The following is a 27,753-nucleotide window of genomic DNA, read 5'->3' on the forward strand; positions in this document are numbered from 1 at the left end:
TCGCTGTAATTACATCAGTATATGAAATGAGGTAACTGTTGAGTGCAGAGTTGAAAGCTGGTCCTCTAGATGGCTCTATGCAGCAGACAGGCTCACATGAACAAACATTTCTCTACCAGAGACTTTTAAGGGGATATTGCCCCCTCTTGGGCATTGCCCCCTCTTGGGAAGTGGCCTGGTCAAAGTCCTGACTAGGTCACTTCCCACAGGTCTGGCCCGGATCTGGTGTCAAGCTGGCACTGCTGGCTGACCTCTGGCATGGTAAGTGGTATGTCATCCAGATATGGGCCAGCTAACTGGCATTAATGGCACTGTTTATGTGAGGGCATGGCACATCTGACCCGATTGTGGTTTGGTTTATGTGGCCCAGGCTCATAGAAAACAGATCTGGCCCGGATCCGGCATCAAGATGGCACTTCTGACTGCCTGGTGTCATGGCAGGGTGTATGTCAACCAGATTTGGGCCAGGTCTAGCAATGATGGCACTATTTATGTTCCTATTTTCCTATTTTAGTTAGAAGACCAAAACTCCATGTAGCAATGCTATGGTAGCCAACGTTTCAAATGCAGGATTCCTGGTTCTTTCAGTCTGCATGTCAGACTGAAAGAACCTACTAAATGTAGTTGGGAAGCACTCAGTTGAGAGAAAGTGTGTGAATGTGGTATGAATGTTGTATAGAGCATCCATCCATCCATCCATCTTCTTCCGCTTTTTCCGGGGCCAGGTTGCGGGGGCAGCAGCCTAAGCAGAGAAGCCCAGACCTCTCCCCAGCTACCCCCTCTAGCTTATCCGGGGGCACACCAAGGCGTTCCCAGGCCAGCCGAGAGATATAATATCTCCAGCATGTCCTGCGTCTGCCCCGGGGCCTCCTCCTGGTGGGACATGCCCAGAACACCTCGCCCAGGAGGCGCCCAGGAGTCATCCTTGTCAGATGCCCGAACCACCTCAGCTGGCTCCTTTCGATGTGGAGGAGCAGCGGCTCTACTCTGAGCCCCTCCTGGATGGCTGAACTTCTCACCCTATCTCTAAGGGAGAGGCCAGCCACCCTTCGGAGGAAGCTCATTTCTGCCGCTTGTATCCACAATCTCGTTCTTTCGGTCACTACCCACAGCTCGTGGCCATAGTTGAGGGTAGGGACGTAGATCGACCAGTAAATTGAGAGCTTCGCTTTTACACTCAGCTCTCTCTGAGAGCATCACTGCGGCCGCAGCACCAATCCGTCTGTCGATCTCCGGCTCCATTCTCCCATCACCCGTGAACAAGACCCCGAGATACTTGATCTCCTCCACTTGGACTCTCTGTGAATCGCTACCTTATTGTGGTGGAGGGGTTTGTGTGTCCCAGAGATCCCAGGGACTATGTTGTCAGGGGGGGGTTTGCCCCCTGGTAGGGTCTCCCATGGCAAATTGGTCCTGGGACCAAACAAAGAGCGATTCAGAAGACCCCTATGTTGTATAGAGCATTTTGAGTAATCTGGGAGAGTAGAAAAGCACTATATAAGAATCAGTCCATTCACTGTGCAAACAGAGTTTTGTCATGTTACTTTTGCACTATTGCATTCCGGCACATGTTGTTATTACATGGCTTGATTAAGGTACACATTAATCAATTAAATCTAATGTCTGGGGCATCTGGGGCCAGAGCTGAAACTGTTCGGGGGCCAGAACTGAAACTGTTCTGGGCCAGCAGTGTGTCTGCAACTGGCCCTTGGCTACACAAAACTTACAGATACCCACATACCGCAAAGAATGACAGCCCTCTGGTATGGCGTTATTTTTGTGCCACTATTCTGAGCGCACGTAAAAAAAAATTGAGCGCACGTAAAAAAAAATTGCAGGTGCAAGTGTTGCATTTTGAGGAGAAATTTAGTTTGAGCTTACAAAAGCTGAATTTGAGTGAACAAAATTCATTGCTGCGTGCAAAAAACGTATTTCAGTGTTTGCGCTTGTCCATATACACACACAATAGCACCCCCTCTCGCTCAGTTTTTTCATTTGCGCTTGCTCGCAATGTGTTGCTTGCGCTCACAACATTCTCTGCTTCGTACGCTCAACTCTCTGTACACCGTTATAAGTGTGCCACAAAACCAACCAATCACAGACTTGGTTTCAAAAATTCTGATTGGCTCTTACGGTCTCCAATCCGCTCGCTAGCTACTGCTTTCCGGACACCGGAAACACTGTCCACTCAGTCTCGCTTCTTGCAGATAGAGGGATTTTTGATTTACTCTGCAGCTAAAGAAGAGATGGCAGAATCAAACAATGGCTCCAATAATACTACACCACAGTATCAGGTGAGTTTAATTTTTTTTTTGTGAATTTAGTAATTTGCTGTCCTTTCTGTTTAATATGCTGTGAAATTGTAGTTACAGATGCAGCTGTAGAGTTTAAGCTAGCCTTATGGGTAATTACCAGCGTAGTTGTCTTACTGAGGCAGTATATCCTAATCATGTTTTTTAGGGTAATGGTGCAGTTGAGTCAGCAGTAAGAAATCTGGTGTCTTTGCTGCTTAACAACATATCCACAAATCCTTCAGGGAGGCCAACAGAGAGTGGGCAGCCGGAGCCTAGAAATCTGACTATCCAGCAAGAGATGACAAGGTTTTTGCTTTTTTTGTGTGTTTTTTTTATTTTAACTTTTTGCAATCTTTTCTGTTAAAGTTATTTGGTTTGTGGATTTATCAACATTGATTTTTAAATTAAAATGTGCTATTAAGGACTGATGTCATATTTAATAACTTTATTAAACAATAACCCTTATGTTATGCAACACTGCATTTTTTAAACTCATGCATTTTCATCCCACAGATCATTTCCAGGATATTTCAAATCACACTTGAGCCGTGGTAAAAAGAGATGTTTAACATCTACTAAGCAGCTTGTTAAGGCAGGCAGTAAGACCACAGGCCTCAGTTTTTATTTGCTGTCAAAAAACACATCCTACACACCTTTGCCAGCTGAGGAGCTTGAACTCCTACAAGCTGGCATGGGGAGACAAACAGTGTCTCTTCCAGAAGATGGTGACCATGCAGAGGTAAGTTTGTGTAGTCAGTATTAAAATCAGTCATTGGCAGACGCATTTAGCCTGAATCATATGCCACAGTCCATTTAGTGTTCCATTCTGCTTAACTGTGTTTTTAACTAAGATTTCTAGACTTCTGGAAGAAACCTTTCCAAAAATGGAATATCTTTGTGGAGGATGGCTCTTGCATAAGGCAACAGGTTTGTTGTTAATTCAGTTTTTATGTATTTTTTTGGCATTCTTGCGTGCTCATACTGCATTATGATTATGTAGTTGATACTTTTGCTGCTTGATTGTTTATGCTATTTTTCTGTCAATAAAGGTGGCAGTGGTCGACGAAAGCTCACTGTAATTCCACCTGAAACAGAAGGATATTCTGTCAAAACACTGAAAGCTGTGTCAGGAGGTGGCAAATCCACTTTTTACATAGTACCTCTTCAGGAAACATTAGACACATCTCCTCTACCTCCCGACTCACAGCACTTTTCAAAGATGCCAAAGAAGATATTTTACCAGTGTAATGAAGTTATGCCTCTGCAGATGCTTGCAGTACACATCAATACGTGCAAAGGAAAATTCTCTCCTGATGAGACTGATGATGAGGTGAGACAATTTTGATGAAATCAAAATGAGCAATTTTGATTAAATAATATAGTATCACAATTACTGTTTTTTGATTCAGCAGGAATCGGAGTTATGCATTGTGAGAAGCAAATGCAAGGTAAACCTAGCACATTACTAAAAACCATAGTAACTACAATGAATTTTGTATTGGTAATGATCTTTTTCCCACTATGCCTAACATGTACCCATTTTTGGAATTGTAGGTTATTTGTCCAATATGCACTAAGGATTTTCCTGAAGATGAGATCACAGTCCATGCGAGTCTGTGTGGGGATAGGTAATCTTTTTTCAGCCGTTTATGAAAAAATGTTAATCAGTAACAGTCCACGCAAACATATGTATTTTTTTTTTTTTTTTTTTTTAAACTTTGTTTTGTCATCAGCTTTCAATGCATGGTGCCTGAAGAAAATGACCAAACTACAGGGACACCAGCTCAAACTTCAGTATGCACAACAGACAGGTACTTTTTGCTCTATTATAGTTCATATACACACTATTATGCAGAACCATTTGTTAAAATTATGTGTAAGATCTTTTACACAATACCTGGGGTTTAATTTCATATAAAACATTTTGTGACCACACTACTTTAAATTATCTTTAATGGTTGTTGCACAGAACATGCTGCAATAATTTCTAATCACGTTTAATGTGGTAGCCTCTTTTAATCTAAAGATGATTATTTTTCTTTGAGAGCTTAGGATGTTTTCTACCCTGTTTTTGTTAAGCGTGGAAGATGTATTGCGTTGCCTTGAACAACAAGTCGACACCACAACAGAATTTAAGTTGTGTGTGGACAGAGAAGACCTTCCAGACAGAGGCATTCTCCAGTGGCAGAGAAAAAAAGCTGCATCTCCCACCAGTGTTCTTAGGGTGGTTTTCATTGGAGAGGCAGGCGTGGATACAGGAGCACTTAGGAAAGAGTTTTTGAGTGGTGAGTTGCCTATTACCTGTTTTGTCCTAGTATCAATAAATAATGGATAACTTAAAAATGCGGATATTTTTTGTATGAAAGACATGATTTCAGGTATTGAAAGCAGATTCTTTGAAGGACTTGAGAACAAGGGCAAAAACCCCAAGTATTCTCTGACCGATCTTGATAATGAAAACTTCAGGTTGGTTACATACGAGCTTTGTGTATTACATTTAATACGCATCCGATATTTTTGTAAATGTTACCTGAAAATGAATTATAATCATTTGTCTACACAGAACTGTTGGTGAAATAATTGCAGTCAGCCTCGCCCAAGGAGGCCCATCTCCTGCCTTTTTCAAAGAATGGTGCTACAATTTCCTCTGCTCAGGAGAGGTTGATTTCAGCTGTCTGTCTAAGGAGGATGTTGCAGATGTGGAATCTTCCCTGCTCATCTGCAAAGTGAGCACCTGGTTTAGCTCTGGCACATGATATATTATGAGTATGGTGTTTTTAAACACTTTTAACCTTCTGTATTTCCTCTTTCACATTATACATTTCCAGGTTGAAGATGCAGCAGACATACAGTCTCTGATGATGTGGGCTGATGAAATTGTCAGCTGTGGATACACAAACCAGATAAAGATGGAGAGTAAGGAAAGCATGATCCGGTAAGGGAGAAAAAAATCAGAGAGATCATTAACCCACCCCCCCATCCCCAACTAGTTTTTCATTTTGTTTTTTTTTTTGTTTGTTTTTTTTAAGTGCTATTGTCTTACACTCTACAACAAGACTGATTCCAATGCTACAGCAGCTCCGAAAGGGCATAGAACTGTATGGACTTGTGAACCTGATGGCTGTAAATCCTGAAGCTTGCCACAGTTTGTTTGTTCCTGGGAAAATCCTCAAAGTAAGTATTAACATAGCAGCTTCAGTCTGATCCAAAGACAGTCCACTTATCTGTACTGTAGTTATCCTGTATTTATTTATTAGTTTTGAATGAACAATATATCTATAATATAATCTACTTTATTTCCTTATTTACAGCCAGACGCTGATTTCATTATGATGAGCTGCCAACCACATTTCAGTGAAAAAGGGACATCTAGGGAGAGAACTGAGAGGAAGATCATAAATTTTTTGCAAGATTTCTTGCAGGAGATTGAAGTATCAGGTACTATATAGTATTAGCTGTATATACCTATAGTATTGTTTAAATACCGTATGCATCTGTTAAATATTTTTGCTTTAACATGCAGGGCACTAGAAAGTATTCTTAGTTGTTAATTTAAAACATTGTAATCCAGATTGCTTTTTATTTAGAAAAGACTTCAGAAACATTTTCAAACATCACAGATGGAAACACAGGCGGTGCAGGTGGTGAAAAATCAGAGTCTCTTGCTGTCCACCATGTGCTCCAGTGGATGACCGGCCAGTCCCATGTTCCCATCCTTCCTGATGAAAAGAGACATTTCAAAATAACATGCAAGTTTGACCATGAATGTAAGGAGCGGCTGGGAGATCACTCCATTTGTTACCCAGTTGTGAGTGCATGCACTTGTACTGTGACTTTTCCAGTGCAGCATCTGGACACTTACACAGTGTTTAAAACCATAATGAGTGCAGCAGTTAAATATGGTGGTGGATTCCACAGAGTTTAACACATTGTTGTCTTGTAATTTGGAAACTAAATGAGTAAAAATGTTTCTAAACATTAGCTGTTAAGATGTTCGTAGCCGTTTCATGAAAATGACAAGACTTCAAAACTTTGTGTAGGGTCTTACGTTGATAGATAATAAGCAAGTGCTTTGTTTGCTTGTCTACTTGTAATCTGAATGTTTTAGCAAAGAAATCCAGTATTTGAGAACTTAAAAGAACGTTGACTTTCACGTCCATGTTAAGTGTCACTGTTGGTTTGACACCTGTAGCAAGAATTGTATGTACAGGTCACGACCGTGTGACTCAGAATGTTCCAAGGGATTAATAGTTCTCTGAAGCCCCTCCAGGGTTTCCTCATCCAGTGGGCATTCAACTTCAGGAACCACAACTGTGCTGTTAGATTCTTCTTGCAGTACAGCACTCTCCCAGTCAATGCCTGGATCCCAAAGCTCCTTCAAATCCACAAACATATATAATGGTCATTATTCCAGAATAGGTACTTTTGGGAGGAATGTTATTTTGTGTAAGCGTTTTTTCCATTAAATACAACAATTTAAAAAGAATGCCTTTGTTTTCATGTTCTTCTTACTGTAATTTAGATTAGTGGTAATTGATAAGCAAGAATGTATAAAATCACCAGAAGCATCTCCCAGATGTGCTACAAGTGTTTAATTTGTTAATTTCAGAAGAGCACAGTTAACTGCTAACTAAAATTTTGAAATTCAACATTTAAATAAATAAAAAAAAAAAAAATCAGATTATGATCTGGTACCTCAAGTCTCTCGCCCTCGTCCAGCTCATGTAGATGTCCCATACACCAGAGCTGTTCAGGAGTGAGACCACCTTCTGTCCTGAGGGGATGATTATTCCATCCTCCAACAAAGGTGACAAGATCTGCTCGGAGTCGAGGGACAAAGATGTAGTGGACACCAAAAAGATGAATGACATCTGAAATGTCAAGCAGGCCATCCTCCTCGAGTGAGTGAAGAATATCATGGTACTTGCTAGTGACTGCAATCCAGACATCACGCCAAAGTCGTTCTACTCTGTAAATACATTTGAATTTGGATTTCAGGTATTTCATGCTTCAAATCAATATCAGAACTGCTACAACAATCTACCCATGCAGTCAATAATAATATAAAAAACATCAAAAGACTAACCTCTGATTGTGGACACTCTTTCCAGATATGAAACTCGCTCTCCCTGTTCCTCTTGTGGCAAACATGAAATGTGCAATGTCCAGGTTTTCTACTCCTTGATCTGCCCTAACCCTATGATAAAAATACATTTTTAAGGAGTTTTTAAAGTTTTCTTTAATGAAACTTGTTGCTAGCATATAAATTAAATCAGGACATAAAACCTTGATGGCAAGCCGTGAAGCTGGGCTGATCTCAGGAAAAATGAGAATGCAGTTTTTGCCCTGTTGTTAGTTGCTGCATCCAAGTACAGGACCTGCAGTAAAAACAAATGGAAAATTAAAGATCTGGTTTCAGATCATGTATAGTTTTTCAGTTAATAATGCAGTTTCATAATAAGTGTTCAAGGAATATTGTACGGTTCTATGTTCATAACCATAATTCAAAGCTTGAGTAGTCTATACATCAATATTGGTAGTACTTATCAAAAAATGAAAATGGCCTTTTAGTTGAACCTTTTTTTGTAAAGAACTGATTATAAATTAAAAAAAAAAAATTGCAAATTGTCCACTATGTTGGCTTGCTGAATAATTGATGTTCATAAAAAAACAACCTAATAAAGCTCTCATTTCAAAACTACCAAATATTCTACATAACAGTTAACATTTTACCTTCCTTGAGTAGCCATCCACTCCACCAAAGATCACAACATTGTACCTGTTTCAGAGGGAAAACAATCTCACTAAGGCTTGATTTGCAGAACATGTAAGACATTGAAAATACATTTTTCAGTATGCACACTTGCCACTGACTTAAACTGGACACTTGTCAGGTGTGCTAAAAATAATACCAACATTTTTATATGTTTATAAGTTCAATGAGACTAAATATTTTAGTTCTCTTGTCATGATGTTTTTTTAAAGTTTTCTGGAGCACTTAACATATTATGTGTTGATAGGCTTGTTATCATGGAAAATATCGATATACAAAGTGTAAATAATTGCTCAAGAAAATTTACAATTAACAATATTGCTGGTTTTGTTACACATCCTGTATTCCTTTTACTTAATATTACTCTATCAAGTGCTTTTTAAAATATTATAAATACACTGAAAAACCTATCAGATAAGGTTGATTAAAGCAGATTTAAAGTATAACGTGCATCTTTCTGCCCAACTTGTGTTAGAGCTATATAAGTGGGTATTTTACCTTATTAGCTTGTGATTTGTGTCTATGTGGACCAGGGAGAGAGGGCCTCGCACCGAGTAGTTTCTTCGCACAACACAGCCTAGTTCTGTGATCCGTTTGAAGATCCCTACAGCATCAACTCGATGCATGGAGGCCATCATTCTCCACCACTGAACACGGAGACCCATAGAAACCAAATGTCCTTGAACCATTCGATAGCCAGCATTTGGCATCTGATTTTTGATAGGCGATATGATGTTGTCCAGCTCTTGGTCATTCATTGTGCTGTATGTTCCTCTCACAGACAAGTCAAATTCTTGGATCCTCCTGTAGATTGTTCTTCTTGAAACACCAAGACATTTAGCAATGCAGCTGACTGGCAGCTGAATGTCCAACAAATTCTTGAGTCTTTCTCTCTCTAGTACGATTTTGGGGTGGCCAGGTCCCAGACCAAATTCTGTTTCCAGTTCAATAATGGCCACAGAGCTGATGTTAATTTCACACTGAACCAGATGATGAACGTTTTGTAGAGCCTCTGTAATCTCTGACAGACCGCCTATTTGCTGAGAGAAAGATTCAAACAGAACAAGCTCATGACGAGTCAAGAACTCCAAATAATCCAGATTTAGTGGTTGTTGGTTTAAAGCAGCTTCCAGTTTAGAGAGGAGTCTATGCATCATTTGCTGTCTCAGTATGTCCTGTTAAAAGCAGCAAAGAACATGGACAAGTAGTTAGAAAAATACAATGAAATGATGTATCTCAGACAAAAATAAACAACCCATAAAACAAACTACATGAGGTACATCATTTTTCAAGTTTGCATAGTTTGCAAATTAGCTAACGTCAGTTATCAAGCAAATAATAATTAACAAAATGATTTTATATTACTTACATGTGGCCGAGACATGCTCTTTTCGTGCTGCTATTCAGTATTCGACGACATAAAAGAGAGCTACTCAAATATAATTTGGAAAAATTAGTCAGCTGGCATGGTTGTATGATGCAACTACATTATACTACACCAACAATAGTCTTAAAAAATAATATATTTTAAAATAAAATAATTAAAGATATTATCCGCAAATTGGGGTTTAATAGAGTTTAGCTGGATTTAGCTACATTTCGGACAGTGTTTCCGGAAAGCAGTAGCTAGCAAGCTGATTGGAGACCGTAAGAGCCGATCAGAAATTTTGAAACCAAGTTTGTGATTGGTTGGTTTTGTGGCACACTTATAACGGTGTACAGAGAGTTGAGCGTACGAAGCAGAGAATGTTGTGAGCGCAAGCAACACATTGCGAGCAAGCGCAAATGAAAAAACTGAGCGAGAGGGGGTGCTATTGTGTGTGTATATGGACAAGCGCAAACACTGAAATACGTTTTTTGCACGCAGCAATGAATTTTGTTCACTCAAATGCAGCTTTTGTAAGCTCAAAATAAATTTCTCCTCAAAATGCAACACTTGCACCTGCAATTTTTTTTTACGTGCGCTCAAATTTTTTTTACGTGCGCTCAGAATAGTGGCACAAAAATAACGCCATACTCTGTTGGCTCAGATCAGGTTTGCCAGAGGTAATCCACACATGGGCCAGCACAGGACCATCAGTGAGTCTGCAACTGGCCTTGTGTTGGCCCATATGTGTTAGGTTTGGATTTTCTCCCTCTTACTAATAAACACCTATTACAAGTAAATACAAAATAAACTGCATTTTGTGTTTACTTGTTTTAGTTTTGTCTAATATTTAAATGTGTTTGATGATCTGAAACACGACGTAATGAGAAGGAAACAACAAAGTATAAATGGGACATGGCAGAAATTTGCATCATGACGAGTAATATAATTTATTTAAAGCCCAAATCATAGACAGATTACTCATGACTGCAGAATTTAGAGGCACCTAAAAGGTCCCAAAACAAAACAAGAAACCCCCATTTCATTTTCACAGTAAAGGCTACAGAGTGCGGAGCAGAGCCTGAACTTTTAAGGGGCCTTGAGGTGATAAAGCACTTGAGGTGTGGTATTATGTCGATATTGATAAATAAGAACCTATTAAAGAAGTAACATATTTAATTTCTTAAGAAACATGCCAATAGAGTTATGTTAATCCCAAAATTTCCTTGCAAATTGTCATATGCAATGTATAATGGATCTCAATGTGGAAATTATATTTGTAGCCAAACCTACGATGGTCCAGGTGAGCTCCAGTGTTTTTCCTATGCCCTCCCTGTGTTCCCCCCCTGTATCCGCCCTGGGGCAGAGCCCTCGTCATGCCACCTGCTCAGCTCACTTGTTCCTGATCCTAAAGTAATCCACAGAGGTTATTTAAGATCAGCATCCTCAGCTCTTTTTTGCCAGTTATTCAGCTAACTGCACTTGCCACATCTTCCCATCATTCTGCTAGCATGCATCTCAGGAACCTCTGGATGTTGATCTCCACGGCAAGGCACACGTTCTGTCGCCACACAGTTCACCACTCTGGTTTGCATCATTTGCCACTTCCACCTACCTGTCTTCCTGCCACCGTCTTTTGTCGATCAGTGGAAAAACAGGGTTGGCGTCAACCTACTCACTCACCACTCTAGGAGCTCACCTAGTCATCCAGTTCTCTCAGAGCTGTTTATGCTCCACCTGCCAATTCTGCCTCTTTTGCCTTCATCCCATGAATCCCTCCTTTGTTTTGCCATTAATTCCCGTGTTTAAGTCAATAAATTAGTTGAAACCTTATTGTTGTCTCCCGTATTTGAATATGCTTTTTGGTCCTAGTTTTCGCATTAGCCCCCGGATTCCCATGATAGACCCATAAAAACTAAAAAGACAATAACAAAAAATCTTAGAGTACATAAAAAAATCTAAATTCTATATAATTTTATTTAATTTTGATTTTATTTAATTTGACAATTTGTTGGTAAAGGGGTGACTTGCATTTTTATGGCAGGTATTTTTGGCCTAAGTGTAAACCATGCTCCTTGACATGTAGCACTGGGTTGGCTCTTTGTACCCCAGAGTCTGGGTACAAAAGTCAATTAAATTCAGTTTTGTTTATATAGTGTAATCACCTCAAGGTGCTTTATATTGCAAGGTATGTGTTTACGTAATTTCAAACCATCATTTAAACTGCCTGCAAACCTGAGCGTATATGTTTTTTCTTCTATTCTCATTCCGACTACGTGAAAACCTACTTCTCCTCCTCTTACTTCAAGAATAAATGCGTTAATCATTCTGATGCAAAATATTAACTGATCTCAATCAGAAAATTTGATTCAGTGGTGAAAGTCTGTATTGTGGTTACGAATGCTGTTTTCAACGAGCCAATTTTCAAATATAAATTTTAAACTCTTTTAAAAATGTTTGTCTTTTTGTTTTGTTTTTTAAGTGGCAGGTATTTCAAATTCAACATTTCTATCAGCTCAACAAAGATCAGGAAACAGACAAACTATGTGCAGTTTGTTACCCAGTGTGTTGCTAGCTAAAGGTCCAGATGCTGTATTTCACAGGAAGAGAAAAGAGTGTCAGATAAACTCACTAAGAGATGGACAAAAGTGTGAGAAAAAACAGGACTTGAGAGGAAGAATAAAGGTTAGATTTAAAGGTAAAAATGCTCAGTAACAAAAGCTTACATGTGATATAATTTCAATCAATTGTTCGGATATTCCTGGGGAAAAAAATCGTGTATTAACTTTGTGTTATGCAATGTCGCATGAAAATACTTGGTAGTTTGTATGGAATGAAAAGGTTTGCTTGTCGCACTGTGGTGACCTTATTGTAAAGCACTGCACTGGATTGGTGCGCAGTGGCTGTGGTGCCTGTGGTCAGTGTTGATTTACAGTGGGGCAAAAAAGTATTTAGTCAGCCACCGATTGTGCAAGTTCCCCCACTTAAAATGATGACAGAGGTCAGTAATTTGCACCAGAGGTACACTTCAACTGTGAGAGACAGAATGTGAAAAAAAAAATCCATGAATTCACATGGTAGGATTTGTAAAGAATTTATTCGTAAATTAGGGTGGAAAATAAGTATTTGGTCACCTCAAACAAAGAAAATCTCTGGCTCTCACAGACCTGTAACGTCTTCTCTAAGAAGCTTTTCTGTCCCCCACTCGTTACCTGTATGAATGGCACCTGTTTGAACTCATCATCTGTATAAAAGACACCTGTCCACAGCCTCAAACAGTCAGACTCCAAACTCCGCCATGGCCAAGACCAAAGAGCTTTCGAAGGACACCAGGAAAAGTATTGTAGACCTGCACCAGACTGGGAAGAGTGAATCTACAATAGGCAAGCAGCTTGGTGTGAAAAAATCAACTGTGGGAGCAATCATCAGAAAATGGAAGACATACAAGACCACTGATAATCTCCCTCGATCTGGGGCTCCACGCAAGATCTCATCCCGTGGGGTCAAAATGATCATGAGAACGGTGAGCAAAGATCCCAGAACCACACGGGGGGACCTGGTGAATGACCTGCAGAGAGCTGGGACCAAAGTAACAAAGGTCACCATCAGTAACACACTACAACGGCAGGGAATCAAATCCCGCAGTGCCAGATGTGTTCCGCTGCTGAAGCCAGTGCATGTCCAGGCCCGTCTGAAGTTTGCCAGAGAGCACATGGATGATACAGCAGAGGATTGGGAGAATGTCATGTGGTCAGATGAAACCAAAGTAGAACCTTTTGGTATAAACTCAACTCGTCGTGTTTGGAGGAAGAAGAATACTGAGTTGCATCCCAAGAACACCATACCTACTGTGAAGCATGGGGGTGGAAACATCATGCTATGGGGCTGTTTTTCTGCCAAGGGGACAGGACGACTGATCCGTGTTAAGGACAGAATGAATGGGGCCATGTATCGTGAGATTTTGAGCCAAAACCTCCTTCCATCAGTGAGAACTTTGAAGATGAAACGAGGCTGGGTCTTCCAACATGACAATGATTGGTTGTCATGTTGGAAGCATGGTTTACACTTAGGCCAAAACACACCGCCCGGGCAACAAAGGAGTGGCTCCGTAAGAAGCATTTGAAAGTCCTGGAGTGGCCTAGCCAGTCTCCAGACCTCAACCCCATAGAAAATCTGTGGCGGGAGTTGAAAGTCCGTGTTGCTCGGCGACAGCCCCAAAACATCACTGCTCTCGAGAAGATCTGCATGGAGGAATGGGCCAAAATACCAGCTACTGTGTGTGCAAACCTGGTAAAGACCTATAGTAAACGTTTGACCTCTGTTATTGCCAACAAAGGTTATGTTACAAAGTATTGAGTTGTATTTTTGTTATTGACCAAATACTTATTTTCCACCCTGATTTACAAATAAATTCTTTACAAATCCTACCATGTGGATTCATGGATTTAATTATTTTTTCACATTCTGTCTCTCACAGTTGAAGTGTACCTCTGGTGCAAATTACTGACCTCTGTCATCATTTTAGGTGGGGGAACTTGCACAATCGGTGGCTGACTAAATACTTTTTTGCCCCACTGTACATCAAGTTTAGGAGACTAATTTGCATTTAAAATGATGATGGTTAAATTAATTAACTGAAATCCACCTTTATACCAATTGTATACAGTCTAGTATAAAGACAACATAGAGTTTAATGTCAGTGTAGAGCAGGGGTGGGGAACTCCAGGCCTCAAGGGCCGGTGTCTTGCAGGTTTTAGATCTGTCCTTGATCCAACACAAATGATTTTAATGGCTAAATTACCTCCTCGACATGTCTTGAAGTTCTTTAGAGGCCTGGTGATGAACAAATCATTTGATTCAGGTGTGTTGACCTGGGGTGATATCTAAAACCTGTAGGACACCCGCTTTTGAGGCTTGGAGTTCCCCCACCTATCAATTCCCACTGTAACCCTTTACTATACTCATTTTACTTTTTGATTGTGGAGGCAAAATCCCCCTCTACAATGTAGGCAGAAACAGAGAACTGATTCAAACTGAGTGCATCATTAGAATTTACATATTTGTATCATGTACTAATATTATTTTATCATTATACTAACATAGCACAAGGTTCAGTTACCTTTGTACAAAACTGGTTAGTAGCATTGTCCTTCAAGGAACTCTGAATACATTTCAGAGCCTGTTGTAGATGTGGAAACTACAGTTAGACTTTCTTTACTTAAGTATAAGTACAGCTATCATTTTGCCTGATGTCAGGGACCAAGCAGTAAAGCATAAAGGACACAGGTGGTTTTAATTTAAAAAAAAAAAAAAAAAAAAAAAAAAGGGGGGGGGGGGGGGGGTTATTTACCCAAAAATATAAAAATATATTTAACAAAGCCAAAACTTAAACAGGCAGCCCAATAAAAGCAGTCACCTCAATAGACTAAATTCAAGATAATAATTAACAAACATATGACAAACTGACCTGCTGAAATGACACACGGGGGAACTTAAATACTGGTTTAGCTAAACCAAATGACACACATGGGGGAAAACAAAATGGCTGCCATATAAGCAACTAATACAAAACAACTAAACAAACATGAAACACCCCCCAGGCAATGAAGCATGTGGTGCAATCCAATTAGGCTGTCAGTGGTACTTCAGGTCTCCCAGCCCTTTGCCACACCTTTTGCCAGACAGGAGGAGAAGCCAACCCCCAGGTAACTCAAACAAAGAAAGATGTATTAATATAACATAAAACAGAACTTTGACTTTGCAAGGTTAATATGTGTGCACGCCATATAAACATTGGAAGGTGTGATGGAAAAATAAATACATTTAATAAAGAAACAATATTGAACAATAAGTAGAATATTTTAAAGTAGTGACTGTAAATTAAACTAAAGTGAATCAACGGGTGGTGAGGTGTGGAGCTTACCATGTGTGGCATGCCATCACACCTGATAAAGTGCGTTTCTGCCAAATGATGGCGATGTTTGTGGTGAAAGTCAGTATTGTTTTTTACTAACTGTTCTGAAGACGTAGCAGGACGTGTCATTTGCAGACCTGGCCACAAGAGGGTGGTCACAAACTTGGCTTAGTGCAGACAAACCAGTTATAACCAGTTCAGCCATATACTTCTTCTGGGTTAGGGTTAGGTTGATCAGGTTTAATGCTTATGTCCATGTGTGTTCGCCGAGGGAGCTGTAAGGTACAACGCTACAACCACAGAATATGTTAGTGTGCCTCAGTGAATTACACTTTTCTCACTCAAGTCCTGTGGAGTCATCTGAATAGGAAGAACACAATCCAGGCAGTCAACACCTATGCCGCACCATGGCATTTACTACTGTCAGATAATGGAAGTAGCTGATATTGAAAAATACTACAAATTGCTGGATAAAGCTGGACGGAAAGACAACACAGAGGTACTAAGCTGGAAGCACAGAAACAAGCTCTAAGCACAAGATCCATAGAAGCTGGGCTCTTTCATACCAGGCAAGACCCCATGTGCAGACTGTGCAAATATAGCTCTGAGACGATCCAGCACATAACAGCAAGGTGCAAGATGCTAGCACGCAGGGCATGCATGGAACGCCATAACCTTGTGGCCAGCATAGTATACGGAAACAATTAGGGCATGCATGAAACGCATGGAGGCTGAGTATGGCCTGGAAGTCAAAGGGTCAAAGGATACACTGAGAATGACCGAGCTAAGATCCAGTGGGGCTTCCAGACAAACTAGCGATGGCCAAACTACTGGAATAGTAGTGTTGGGCAAGCAGAGGAAGTCAGCTAGATGTAACATTAGCAAGTGATAGCAACATCAGGAAGAAGAAACATCAGAAACTCAAGAAAATTCAAGAGCTGAGAGAGGAGCTAGAGAAGATATGGAGGGTGAAGGTAACAGAGCCCCCCGCCCAGGAGAAATAAAGATACTGCACAGGCCCCTCAAGCTCCAAGGCCTCTGGTAGAGGACAAATGCATGAAGGATAAGAGACCATCTGAAGGGGTGAGTGGGGAATTATACATACACACACACTTATTTCTCACTAATTCCCTAGATCTAGTCAAAGGAGCTTGCAAAGAAAAGCGTCTGGACTTCTTTAAGTTGCTTGAAGACGTTTCACCTCTCATCCGAGAAGCTTCTTCAGTTCTAAGGTCAAATGGTGGAGAGTCCCAGATATAAACCTAGTGGGAGTAACCCCCCACAGAGGGACAAAAGGACCCCCTGATGATCCTCTAATCGCCTGAGCCAAGGTGTGAAACTGGGTGTGGGTCCCAATCAGCCAGAGTTTCGGGTGAGTTCATTGTGAAACCTGGCCCCACCTTATCATGCAAATTCCTGAGATCAGATGGCCCAGGATGTGAGTGGGTGTTAAGGCGTCTGGGAAGGGATCTCAAAACTGGATTATAGATGGCAGAGAGTTGGTGTCGTAAACCCCCGCCTCTGTTCAAAGATGGTCGCTCACAGTGGACATAGATGGCTTCTTTCAAACCATCTGTCCTCTCTGTCCAAAATGTGAACATTGGCATCCTCGAAAGAGTGTCCTTTATCCTTAAGATGCAGATGGACTGCCTAGATCTAGATTACTAAACTAGTAATCTGGCATACTGGGTGCCCGATGCCTGATGGACTGACACACGTGTGGGCTGATGGGTATATATATATATATAATGTTTTAAATATAATTTGATATAGGGGCAGCATGGTGGCACGGTAATTAGCACTGTTGCCTCACAGCCTGAGTTCAATTCCCCCATCAGGCCAGGGTCTTTCTGTGTGGAGTTTGGATGTTCTCACTGTGTTTGTGTGGCTTCTCCCAGGTACTCCCACAGTCCAAAGACATGCAGTTAGTGTGGATGGGTTAATTGGAAACGCTAAATTGCCCACAGGTGTGAATGTGGTAGTGAATGTGAGTGCGACTGGTTGTCTCCTGTTTATATGTTAGCTCTGCGACAGACTGGCAACCTGTCCAGGGTGTACCCTGCCTCTTGCCCTAAGACAGCTGGGATAGGCTCCAGCGCCCCCCACGGCCCTAAAAAGGATAAGTGGAAGTGAATGGATGGATAATTTTATATAATTATATAGGCTATGTGCCAGCTTGAAGGGCTGTTGTGCACCAGCACTGACAGCAACCCGTTCTTTACTTTTCATTAGTAATGCTGAATTGCCCAACCAAATCACTTAAAGCAACCAGCCCCATCCCTACTGTTCTTTTCACAGAGAGAAAAAAATAAAGTAAAAATAGACACAGCAAAGTCCTCACTGCTGGTAGCATTAACTATAGAGAAGTGCAGGATAAGGGACAGCAGAAAACAACCCACAAGCACAGGTGCATATTAGATTTATCCAAGTAGTAGTAGTAAAAAGAACTTTGCACCACCTTAAGGTAAGGGTAAATTTAGTTTTATTTCCAAAATATATATAAGTTCAGTGGTTCTTCCTATTACAAAAATATAAATGACAAAATCAGTTTTGCAAGGCTGCTTTTCTAATAACTGAAAGAAAACACAACATAAAGTACCTACCTAACTGTTAATGAAAAGTATTTATTTTTTCCGAGCAAACATTTGGAATTTCTTTATTAGTACTGCTAACTTAACAGGTCAGGCTTAGTAGATTACAGATAGATTAAAAACATTAAGAATAATGTACAAACCTTCATTTTTATTTTAAGGTTTTGATTAAAAGCATTTGCTAAAAGCAAAAAAAGTAAATAAGCACAAAAGGGTATTAGCGCAAGTATACTGACACACATGGCCTACATATTACACAAGGGAATACTTACTTCTGAATAGTTTTGTAATATCTATGAAATAATGTAGCATGTAGCATTAGAATAAAACCTACATGTAGTATGCAGAGGCTGGGTAGAGCAAATAGGGACTGAGTTTACGATCTTCTGATGGAAAGGTGCTGTTCTCATGAGCCTGACGACGGTAGTACCTGCGGAGAGCAGGGCTGCCAGGGTGGCATTGTCTCACATGGAGGAAGTACTCATCAGGCCGGCTTGATGTATAACCACAATCCTCACATACAAAGATCTTGGAGCGTCTCTGGCGGTAAGCATACTGCTGATGTACGCCATGAATCTTTCTCATATGAGACTCCAGAGAGCAACGCTGTGTGAAAGCTTTCTCACACAGCTCACACTTGTAGGGACGGATACCTGTAGCAGTGAGAGACAAAAGACAGTTTCTCCTTTAAGCTTTCCACCAAGGCTGACATTGTCAGAGAGCTCATGTAATGACTGAACGCAGATTTTCCATTTATTTAAATTTTTTGTTGTTGATTTCCGTTAATGCCAGTCACTTTAAAGTTACTGTAAATCCCACAAAGGAATTCTTGCAGATTTCAACCAATTGTAAAAAGCTTGGAAAGAAAGTGACTGGACTTCTTAAAGTTTTTTTTAAGACGTTTCATCTGTCATCCACAAAGCTTCTTTAGGTTTAAAACCAAATGATGGAGACTCCCAGGTATTTAAACCCTAGCGCAGGGGTGGGGAACTCCAGGCCTCAAGGGCCGGTGTCCTGCAGGTTTTAGATGTGTCCTTGAACCAACACAGCTAATTTAAATGGATGAGAGGTGAACGGTCTTTAAAAATCTTGAAGATGTCCAGTCACTTTTCTTTCCAAGCTTCTTAGATTACCATGAACTGGATGACTAAGAACCTACATTTCAATCAAGTGCAACTAATGATACAGAGCAAACCCATTAATCCCTTAATTACATTATCAATAACATATATAATAAAATGTACTCCCTTGTAATAAAATTGATTGTGATTCTTTTAATTTGATAAAGATTAGTGGATTCAACAAAATACATTTAGAACATTCCTAACCTGTGTGTGTTCGCATATGTCTCTTTAGGTCGAAGGTATCATTGAATCCTTTGCCACAGAACCGACAAGGATGCCTCTTCACCAAGCTGTGGCACTTCAAGTGGCGGGTCAACATGCGTTGTAGAGGGAAGATCTTGTGGCACACTGAGCAAACAAAGTCACCTGAGACAGGGGAAGTACGGGGACGTGGCTGATGGGAAGAGAACTACTGAATAAATATGACAAAACTTCACTGTAACAATCATCTTTTCTCTGCTCTGTTTAGCTTACAAGTAACAAACAGGATTACAAATTGCTAATACATGGTACAGTGTACCAAGACACCAGTACACCTTCCATGCAAATAGTTCCTTTATAAGCCATTAAATCATAACGAGTGGGTACGGAGTTCTTGAATTGATCCTATATATACACATTTTATCTGTGCAGATAAAATATTGCAGCCCCAATAATTAGTCTAGTGCATCACCTCTAGCTTTTTCCATCTTTCAGCAAGCATGGCATAAAAAAGCACAGTTTTTTTTAAAATAGATATATTTTCTTAAATAGAGCTAAATTAATCTCACTGTATAATATTAGCCTTAAAGGTTTAATAATATTATCAAGAATGCATCAAGAATTTTATTTTTATCCTTTCCACAGCAGTTCAAAAGCAGATATGTACAATGCAATCAACAGACCTATATGAATAATTAATTTCTTGGCCACTAAAGGGAGCACAAATGTCAGTCTACTGAACTCAAACTTGATTGCACAGAAGACCAGTGAATAAGAAATGGATAGTTTTACAATTTGATTTGCATAATATGGCACCTTTTTCTTGATAGATTATGTTCACAGTATGAGCATCTATGAAAGCAGATGAAATTGCCAGCCATGTGTCCGTGTTCAGTAGTTAGGGTGTACTGAGAATAGCTCTAGTAAAAATCACAAAGTCAGCTGTTCTACTAATTGTCACAAATGCTTAACAGATTTTCTGTTAACAAAATAAATGGGAAGTTCAAAAGGGTCCTGTGTTTGAGTTTCTTTCCCCCTTTTTTAGTGGTTATGACCTCATAGGGCAGTATTTTTCTCACATGTAAAGTAGTTCTGTCCCTCTCCAACATATCTGCCTATGTGTATATTTCTGGACTTACCTACTGCCTTAGAGTTGTATGAAAAATATGATTTTTAATCTTAATAACTAATTTAAAGAACTTGAAATAAATGGTTGTTTTTTAGTTAAATGGAAAATGTATCAGACGTGTTACATAAACTTGGAGCATTCCACATTGTAGGTCAAATAATGAGCACATCTAAAATGACCTGAAAGTCCTCTACCAGAGGCCTGAGAGCTTCAGGATCCTGCACAGCATCTTATCTACAGTGGGGCAAAAAAGTATTTAGTCAGCCACCGATTGTGCAAGTTCCCCCACCTAAAATGATGACAGAGGTCAGTAATTTGCACCAGAGGTACACTTCAACTATGAGAGACAGAATGTGAAAAAAAAAAAATCCATGAATCCACATGGTAGGATTTGTAAAGAATTTATTCGTAAATCAGGGTGGAAAATAAGTATTTGGTCAATAACAAAAATACAACTCAATACTTTGTAACATAACCTTTGTTGGCAATAACAGAGGTCAAACGTTTACTATAGGTCTTTACCAGGTTTACACACACAGTAGCTGGTATTTTGGCCCATTCCTCCATGCAGATCTTCTCGAGAGCAGTGATGTTTTGGGGCTGTCGCCGAGCAACACGGACTTTCAACTCCCGCCACAGATTTTCTATGGGGTTGAGGTCTGGAGACTGGCTAGGCCACTCCAGGACTTTCAAATGCTTCTTACGGAGCCACTCCTTTGTTGCCCGGGCGGTGTGTTTTGGATCATTGTCATGTTGGAAGACCCAGCCTCGTTTCATCTTCAAAGTTCTCACTGATGGAAGGAGGTTTTGGCTCAAAATCTCACGATACATGGCCCCATTCATTCTGTCCTTAACACGGATCAGTCGTCCTGTCCCCTTGGCAGAAAAACAGCCCCATAGCATAATGTTTCCACCCCCATGCTTCACAGTAGGTATGGTGTTCTTGGGATGCAACTCAGTATTCTTCTTCCTCCAAACACGACGAGTTGAGTTTATACCAAAAGGTTCTACTTTGGTTTCATCTGACCACATGACATTCTCCCAATCCTCTGCTGTATCATCCATGTGCTCTCTGGCAAACTTCAGACGGGCCTGGACATGCACTGGCTTCAGCAGCGGAACACATCTGGCACTGCGGGATTTGATTCCCTGCCGTTGTAGTGTGTTACTGATGGTGACCTTTGTTACTTTGGTCCCAGCTCTCTGCAGGTCATTCACCAGGTCCCCCCTTGTGGTTCTGGGATCTTTGCTCACCGTTCTCATGATCATTTTGACCCCACGGGATGAGATCTTGCGTGGAGCCCCAGATCGAGGGAGATTATCAGTGGTCTTGTATGTCTTCCATTTTCTGATGATTGCTCCCACAGTTGATTTTTTCACACCAAGCTGCTTGCCTATTGTAGATTCACTCTTCCCAGTCTGGTGCAGGTCTACAATACTTTTCCTGGTGTCCTTCGAAAGCTCTTTGGTCTTGGCCATGGCGGAGTTTGGAGTCTGACTGTTTGAGGCTGTGGACAGGTGTCTTTTATACAGATGATGAGTTCAAACAGGTGCCATTCATACAGGTAACGAGTGGGGGACAGAAAAGCTTCTTAGAGAAGACATTACAGATCTGTGAGAGCCAGAGATTTTCCTTGTTTGAGGTGACCAAATACTTATTTTCCACCTTAATTTACGAATAAATTCTTTACAAATCCTACCATGTGAATTCATGGATTTTTTTTTCACATTCTGTCTCTCACAGTTGAAGTGTACCTCTGGTGCAAATTACTGACCTCTGTCATCATTTTAAGTGGGGGAACTTGCACAATCGGTGGCTGACTAAATACTTTTTTGCCCCACTGTATTTGCATGATTGGACAGGGAACTCAAATGTCATTCCTTGAATCTCCTGGAGCCACTTGCCCAGTTTGAGGGTCACCACTCCGATTACCACTGTTGCCTATATATATGGAAAAATGAATTCTGCTGTCTACCAAAACATCCTGACGGAGAATGTCTGGTCATCTGTTTATGACCTCAAGCTGAAGCCCCCTTAGGTTCCTGACCTGAGATTCTGTGGCATGACCTTAATAAGGTGGTTCATGCTCAAAAACCCTCTAATACAGTGGTTTCCAAACTTTTTTTGCTAGGCCCCCTTTGTTTTACAAGAAAAATGTTCATGCCCCCACCATGTGCCTTTTTTCACGTCACGCTGTGTGACACGTTATTGTTTACATGAGATGAATTGCAGAATGGCGGATAGAGACAAAATATTGTTACTGTTAATCTTACTATCTTCAGGTTTTACATGCTTACATATACACACGCAGTTACTGTCCCTCCATTTAGAAAGGCAGAGGCGTCACAGTGTAATTATTTTACGTGTAGTTGATTTTTTCCTGTGTAATAATATTCAACATTGCTATTAATACATTTTTCCAAAAATGCCTCTCTGTGCAAAATGGGTTCAAAAACATAAACAACTGTGGGATCCTGTTTGTCTGTGGTTTGGACAAGGGGAACAAATTGTGGCAGGATCAGCCTGATGTTATTTGTATCTCACTGTAACTTTACTGTATAAAGAGCTAACATCTCCAAAATGTCAGGAGTAGTTAGTCATTACAACAAGTGTTTGTGAACTAAAAATCAAGAATGTGGGATACTGTTTGTCCGTGATTTGGAGAGCCCAGAGCCCTGCTCTCAACGCAGGGAAAACCAAGGCAGGGTAGACCTACCTTGGCACTTGTGTAGGTGAAGCCAAAAGGAAGATATGCTTCACCATATTTTCTAGTCTTTGACTTGGAAGGATATTGGTTTGGAAACATATTTGGTGTTTTGGAGGAAGGAAGGTTCAGGGTTTAAGTAGTCATCATCATGGGCTCATCCGATTAGAATGAGAATAAGCAGTCAATCATTTACAGGTTTTGTCATTTTATTGAATAATGGGTAAAGGAAGGAAAGACACACATGGACTGCTATCTCTCAGCTGCCGCCCCATGTGGGAGTGAAGAAAGAGTGAGGGGTAGGTGAGTGCAGTCCTTATATAACGAGTGACAGGTGAGCGCAATTAAGGCAACATACAAAGTTGTGATGAAAGCCACATATATATATCAAGTGGAAGAGAAAAAAATTACCCAGAGAATGTAATATAGGATATTACCCTTTCCCTGATTGCTGATTGAATTCACTACCATCTCATGCTTTTGAACTGTAAGCTACAACAAACACCTCTGTTAACTCTGTGTCTTACATCACAAAAAATGTGAGTCTGATGATGCATATATTCCAAAGGCAGTCGTCTGTGGTCCTGCCTAAGGCCATGTCCTAAGAATCCTTGCCCAAATTTCTAACCTCCTACTAGTCCACCACTAGTCCAACAGTCACATGATGCTAATAACTATGCACTAAACACTGGGTTAGTTGTTCACATTAAAGGAGTGATATTGTATTTTGGCAAGAAAACCTTTCTCACCTTTGCTCTGCTGACCAGTGCCATTGTACTGGGATGGTAGGAGCCCCGGAGCATCACAGTAGACCAGTCCGGCCTGGTATCAGCTCTTGGTCCTCCCAGTCCTGCTAAAGGTACTGGCACTATAATTCCTCTTGTTGCATCACGTCCTGAGGGGATTACTGGCTGAGGCATGGCGGCAGGCTCTTGGGTGCCAGGACTGCAGGATATCTGTTTTTCAATATTTTCACTCACTATGTAGATAGATAGATAGATTACATGACTAAATTACGACATTGAAGTAAATTATTGTGATACAGACTAATTGTTACGGCTTTAACATTTTGACAGCAGAAATTAAACTTGAAACCACTTGAAATTCATACCTTGTGGATTTTCTTCTTTCCACTCATGTTGTTCTGATTCTTTCCACTGCCATGCTCCACATGGCCCACGTTTCTTTTTCACAAGGAAAGACCTTGGCATCCTTTAAATCTGTCACTTCTTGGTTTTCTTTTATTTCCTGACCTCTCTCTTATCTAAACGTTGCCCCCTGATCCTGTCACAGTGCTAAGAGATTTAATTTGCTAATGTCCAGTGTTCTGCTCTTACAAGTGCAACCATCTCCTTTGACAGTCAGCAAGTAGAGTGTCCTAGTAAAATCACAGCACTCATTTTCATAACACTCTCTGGAAAGGATGGTGAATGTTTTAGCTCTGGTAAAGGATGGGCGGTTGGAGCGTCACTCTTAGCAGGAGTACACCTGTGCTGATTGTGCGTGTGTGCCATTTTAACTGGTCCTCCACCAGTTTTGCATGTCAGGTAGTGAGAATCCGGGGAGCTTCACATTCAAGTGGCCCTTGGCATGCAAATTTTTGGATCTGGACCAAGCCCTGGCCCCAGACAAAGGGCATGGCCTAAGTAACAGGAGCAAGCACAGTGGAGCCACAGCCTTAACTGCTAGGTAAATCAGCCCTTTCTCTTTTTTATGGCTTTTCTGTTGCAGTTGTTTGAAGGAATTACAGAGCTTCTTTGAACGCATACAAAGGACATTCATACTCAATAAAAAAGATGGCAAGCACTTGCAGTCTATTGACTGAATTGTTTACATAATTGCATATATGATGGCACCTTTTGTGTTGTCCCCTGGTACTTGCACAGTGAATGTAGGAATAATTTACACCCTCTGTAGCACTGAACAGAAAAGCATTATATGGAAATATATGACAGTGAAAAAAGTATCCAGTATCCAGAAGTCTGTTAGATACTGGTTAGGCAACATGAACATATAGAAAAGATTTTCCCTCAGTCTTGTGAGAACTGTAACAACAATTAATTTTGCTGATTTACAATCCCCCTTTACTGCAGATAAACAAATGGACCCAAATTATGCCAGAACCACTAGAAGGTAAAGAAGCAAACTGCCCACTCTTGTCCAATTGTCTGCAGTTGGTGTATGTTTAACAGGAAAATGAACTGCATGTATCTTATTTCACTGGGCGTGCATAACAAATTCAAACAGTCTGAGTGTAAGTCAGAGTCTAAACCTCATCATGCAAATCTCAGTAGAGGTCACTCCAAGACCATCAGGAGGATCATGTAGTATAAACTGTACAGTAGTACAAACACAGATCTGCTCTACCTATCTGCTACATTTATGTGCTGTAAGTCCCATATTTTAACTGCTTACTAAACATTTATATTGTAGATATTGGTCATTGAATATGAGGGTTCAGAAAGTGATGAATGTAATGCAAATCTGGAAAACATTTGTTAATAGCTACATAAAACACAACTGCAGAGTCTGTATTTATTTCACTTTATAAAGGAGGATAAGCGTATATTGTCCTACTTTACTCAAGATATTAATTTGTGTAAGTAAAATATCTTCAGACAGACTAATTGAATTCAGATTTTGATAATAAATCTTTTGCTGTGTAATGTTAGTGTTTGTATTGTTAGTGTATTGTTGTATTGTTAGTGTTTCCTAAATGTGCTTTAAGGCTGTTGACTATACTGTGAGGTTCCCTTCTGAAGCTGCACTCTAACTGTATGCAAAGCACACGCCTGTGTGCAGCAGCATGAAAATTAAATGGTAACAAGGCAGCTCCACATTATTTTGCAGTAAACAAAAAACTGTCCGTTTGAATAATATCTAATACCTATCACTCTGTCTACTCACTGACGTGTCAGTATAGTACAGAGTGAAAGAAAAAGCCACAGATTAAGATATTCAAACACAGCCTTCCTCAGAGGATAGTCACTGTTGCAAGTTTTGACAAATGCATATTAAACTTGAAAACATTTGAAGATTAAAAAAGGTAACCTTCATGTCAGTAACAAGAGGAGACTTGATAGCTTTCTTTCTTTCTTTACATTTAGGTGAACGGCTTGTCTGAACTTGAACATGAATGTAAAAGAGACTGAGTTTAGCTGTTCATGTGTGTCATGGTTAGCCACGCCCTTGTTTTCTTTTTCAGTTGGATGTAAAAGTGTGCTTGTGCATTTGTCTGTTGATTGATAGCAACTAATCTTTAGTAACTGAAACCACAATTTAGAGTTAGGAACATTTTATCAGCTGACATTAATGCATTGTATGAGGTACAAGGCTGCATAATTACTTCCCCAGGCTTTATATTACCTTTCACTGTATATGTATTGTGTCATAAGAGCTTTTTTAGTTTAGCCATTCAGTTAGTTTTGGACAGTTTCTCATATAGTGCTGCATATTGTATATACTCTCTCTCTCTCTCTCTCTCTCTCTCGATCACTCTAACAAACATATCGATTCAAACTGACAATAACTGAGCTACAGTTCATTTGTCATTTGTTTGTCACTGTGAAATTTATATTTTACAACAATTTCATTCATTTGCAAATTTTTTAAATGTAAAAAAAAAAAAAAGCTGTAACAATGTTTAAAAATCATACATTGTCTTTTCTGGTTATGTCATGACATCTTACCTTAAGAAAATGAAACATCTTGCATTCCTCTTTAATCAAAATTTGAGCCAAAATCACAAATATCGATCCATATGATTATGTCAAGGCCTAGCGCTGTTTAGTCTTCCTGCTTGAGACTCTTTCATGGATGTCTGCCACTATGATGGTCCCTGGATCTTGTTCAGGGAGGTTATTGTGGTCTGCTCTTAGATCCACTAACCACTGAGCAATGTTTCATCCTTCTCCCATATTCTCTTCCAGTATTGCTCTTTCTCCAGCCTTGGCAGGGCTGTTCTCATATTGTTTCCCTGGAACTGAGCCACTTTGGATGGCTCAGAGAAGAACAGCTGTTTTTTTGCCCTGGCTTCTATCTCTGTGGTATACCTCTTCAAGTGGTTAGCTAAGGATATGAGTGTTTGCTTGGCAGTTTCTAAGGCCACAGATATGGACTGCTTATTGTACTTCTTAAGCATCCCTTTCTTCATCACATCTTTTAACAGCTCTGGCAGTTAGTTGGCTGTCCTGTGTTCTGCCTTTATCTTGGCCTCTAGTTTCCTTCACCATAGAGGGTACTGCTTCTTGTGGCTGTTATCTTTTCAGTCGGTTGGTTTCAGTAACAGTAGCAGTAAGGATTGGACATAAATACTGCATTCACATCTTCTAGTTACTGCTGAAATCTCAATTTACAAAGAACCCAGAGTGGAGAACAAGTAAGACCAAATTTAATTGCTGACTATATTATGATTTTTAAAAGACAAATTAGTTGATTTAAGAAATTTTAAATGACTCTGTGTTTGGTAAGAGGGTCTGCAAATCAGGGATTATTTCTGTAAACACACTTGGTTTTGGCCTTGGTGTTGATCACCTAGTGCAGTGGTGTCCAAACCCAGTCCTCGAGAGCCGGTGTCCTGCAGGTTTTAGATGTGTCCTTGACAGTGTTGGGTAAGTTACTTTAAATGAGTAACTTAGTTACATTACTACTTACTTC

The 27,753-nt window shown here is 40.2% G+C and overlaps 3 protein-coding genes across 3 annotated transcripts; 1 reads left to right on the top strand and 2 right to left on the bottom strand.

Moving 5' to 3' along the window:
• The first annotated feature begins 1,923 nt into the window (after nucleotides 1–1,923).
• zgc:112970 (uncharacterized protein LOC541543 homolog) lies at nucleotides 1,924–6,246 on the top strand. The gene is made up of 15 exons (XM_040012628.1): nucleotides 1,924–2,294; nucleotides 2,461–2,600; nucleotides 2,808–3,033; nucleotides 3,146–3,221; nucleotides 3,344–3,624; nucleotides 3,704–3,742; nucleotides 3,849–3,922; nucleotides 4,028–4,105; nucleotides 4,374–4,579; nucleotides 4,661–4,760; nucleotides 4,858–5,020; nucleotides 5,123–5,229; nucleotides 5,324–5,468; nucleotides 5,606–5,732; nucleotides 5,882–6,246. The coding sequence occupies exons 1-15, from the start codon at nucleotides 2,247–2,249 to the stop codon at nucleotides 6,217–6,219; spliced, it is 2,148 nt and encodes a 715-aa protein (XP_039868562.1). The 5' UTR covers nucleotides 1,924–2,246; the 3' UTR covers nucleotides 6,220–6,246.
• Nucleotides 6,247–6,432: 186 nt separating this feature from the next.
• On the bottom strand, nucleotides 6,433–9,924 carry LOC120721968. The gene is made up of 7 exons (XM_040012643.1): nucleotides 9,437–9,924; nucleotides 8,566–9,242; nucleotides 8,028–8,073; nucleotides 7,581–7,672; nucleotides 7,381–7,491; nucleotides 6,990–7,263; nucleotides 6,433–6,669 (listed from the first exon to the last, which is right to left on the bottom strand). The coding sequence occupies exons 1-7, from the start codon at nucleotides 9,449–9,451 to the stop codon at nucleotides 6,463–6,465; spliced, it is 1,422 nt and encodes a 473-aa protein (XP_039868577.1). The 5' UTR covers nucleotides 9,452–9,924; the 3' UTR covers nucleotides 6,433–6,462.
• Nucleotides 9,925–17,281: 7,357 nt separating this feature from the next.
• zgc:171929 (uncharacterized protein LOC100124596 homolog) lies at nucleotides 17,282–26,656 on the bottom strand. Its single transcript, XM_040012656.1, has 4 exons — nucleotides 24,209–26,656; nucleotides 23,847–24,076; nucleotides 19,267–19,456; nucleotides 17,282–18,591 (listed from the first exon to the last, which is right to left on the bottom strand). The coding sequence occupies exons 1-4, from the start codon at nucleotides 24,306–24,308 to the stop codon at nucleotides 18,269–18,271; spliced, it is 843 nt and encodes a 280-aa protein (XP_039868590.1). The 5' UTR covers nucleotides 24,309–26,656; the 3' UTR covers nucleotides 17,282–18,268.
• Nucleotides 26,657–27,753: the final 1,097 nt, after the last annotated feature.

Source organism: Simochromis diagramma, unplaced genomic scaffold (assembly GCF_900408965.1).
Source record: "Simochromis diagramma unplaced genomic scaffold, fSimDia1.1 OVJJ01000123.1, whole genome shotgun sequence".
Taxonomy (NCBI): domain Eukaryota; kingdom Metazoa; phylum Chordata; class Actinopteri; order Cichliformes; family Cichlidae; genus Simochromis; species Simochromis diagramma.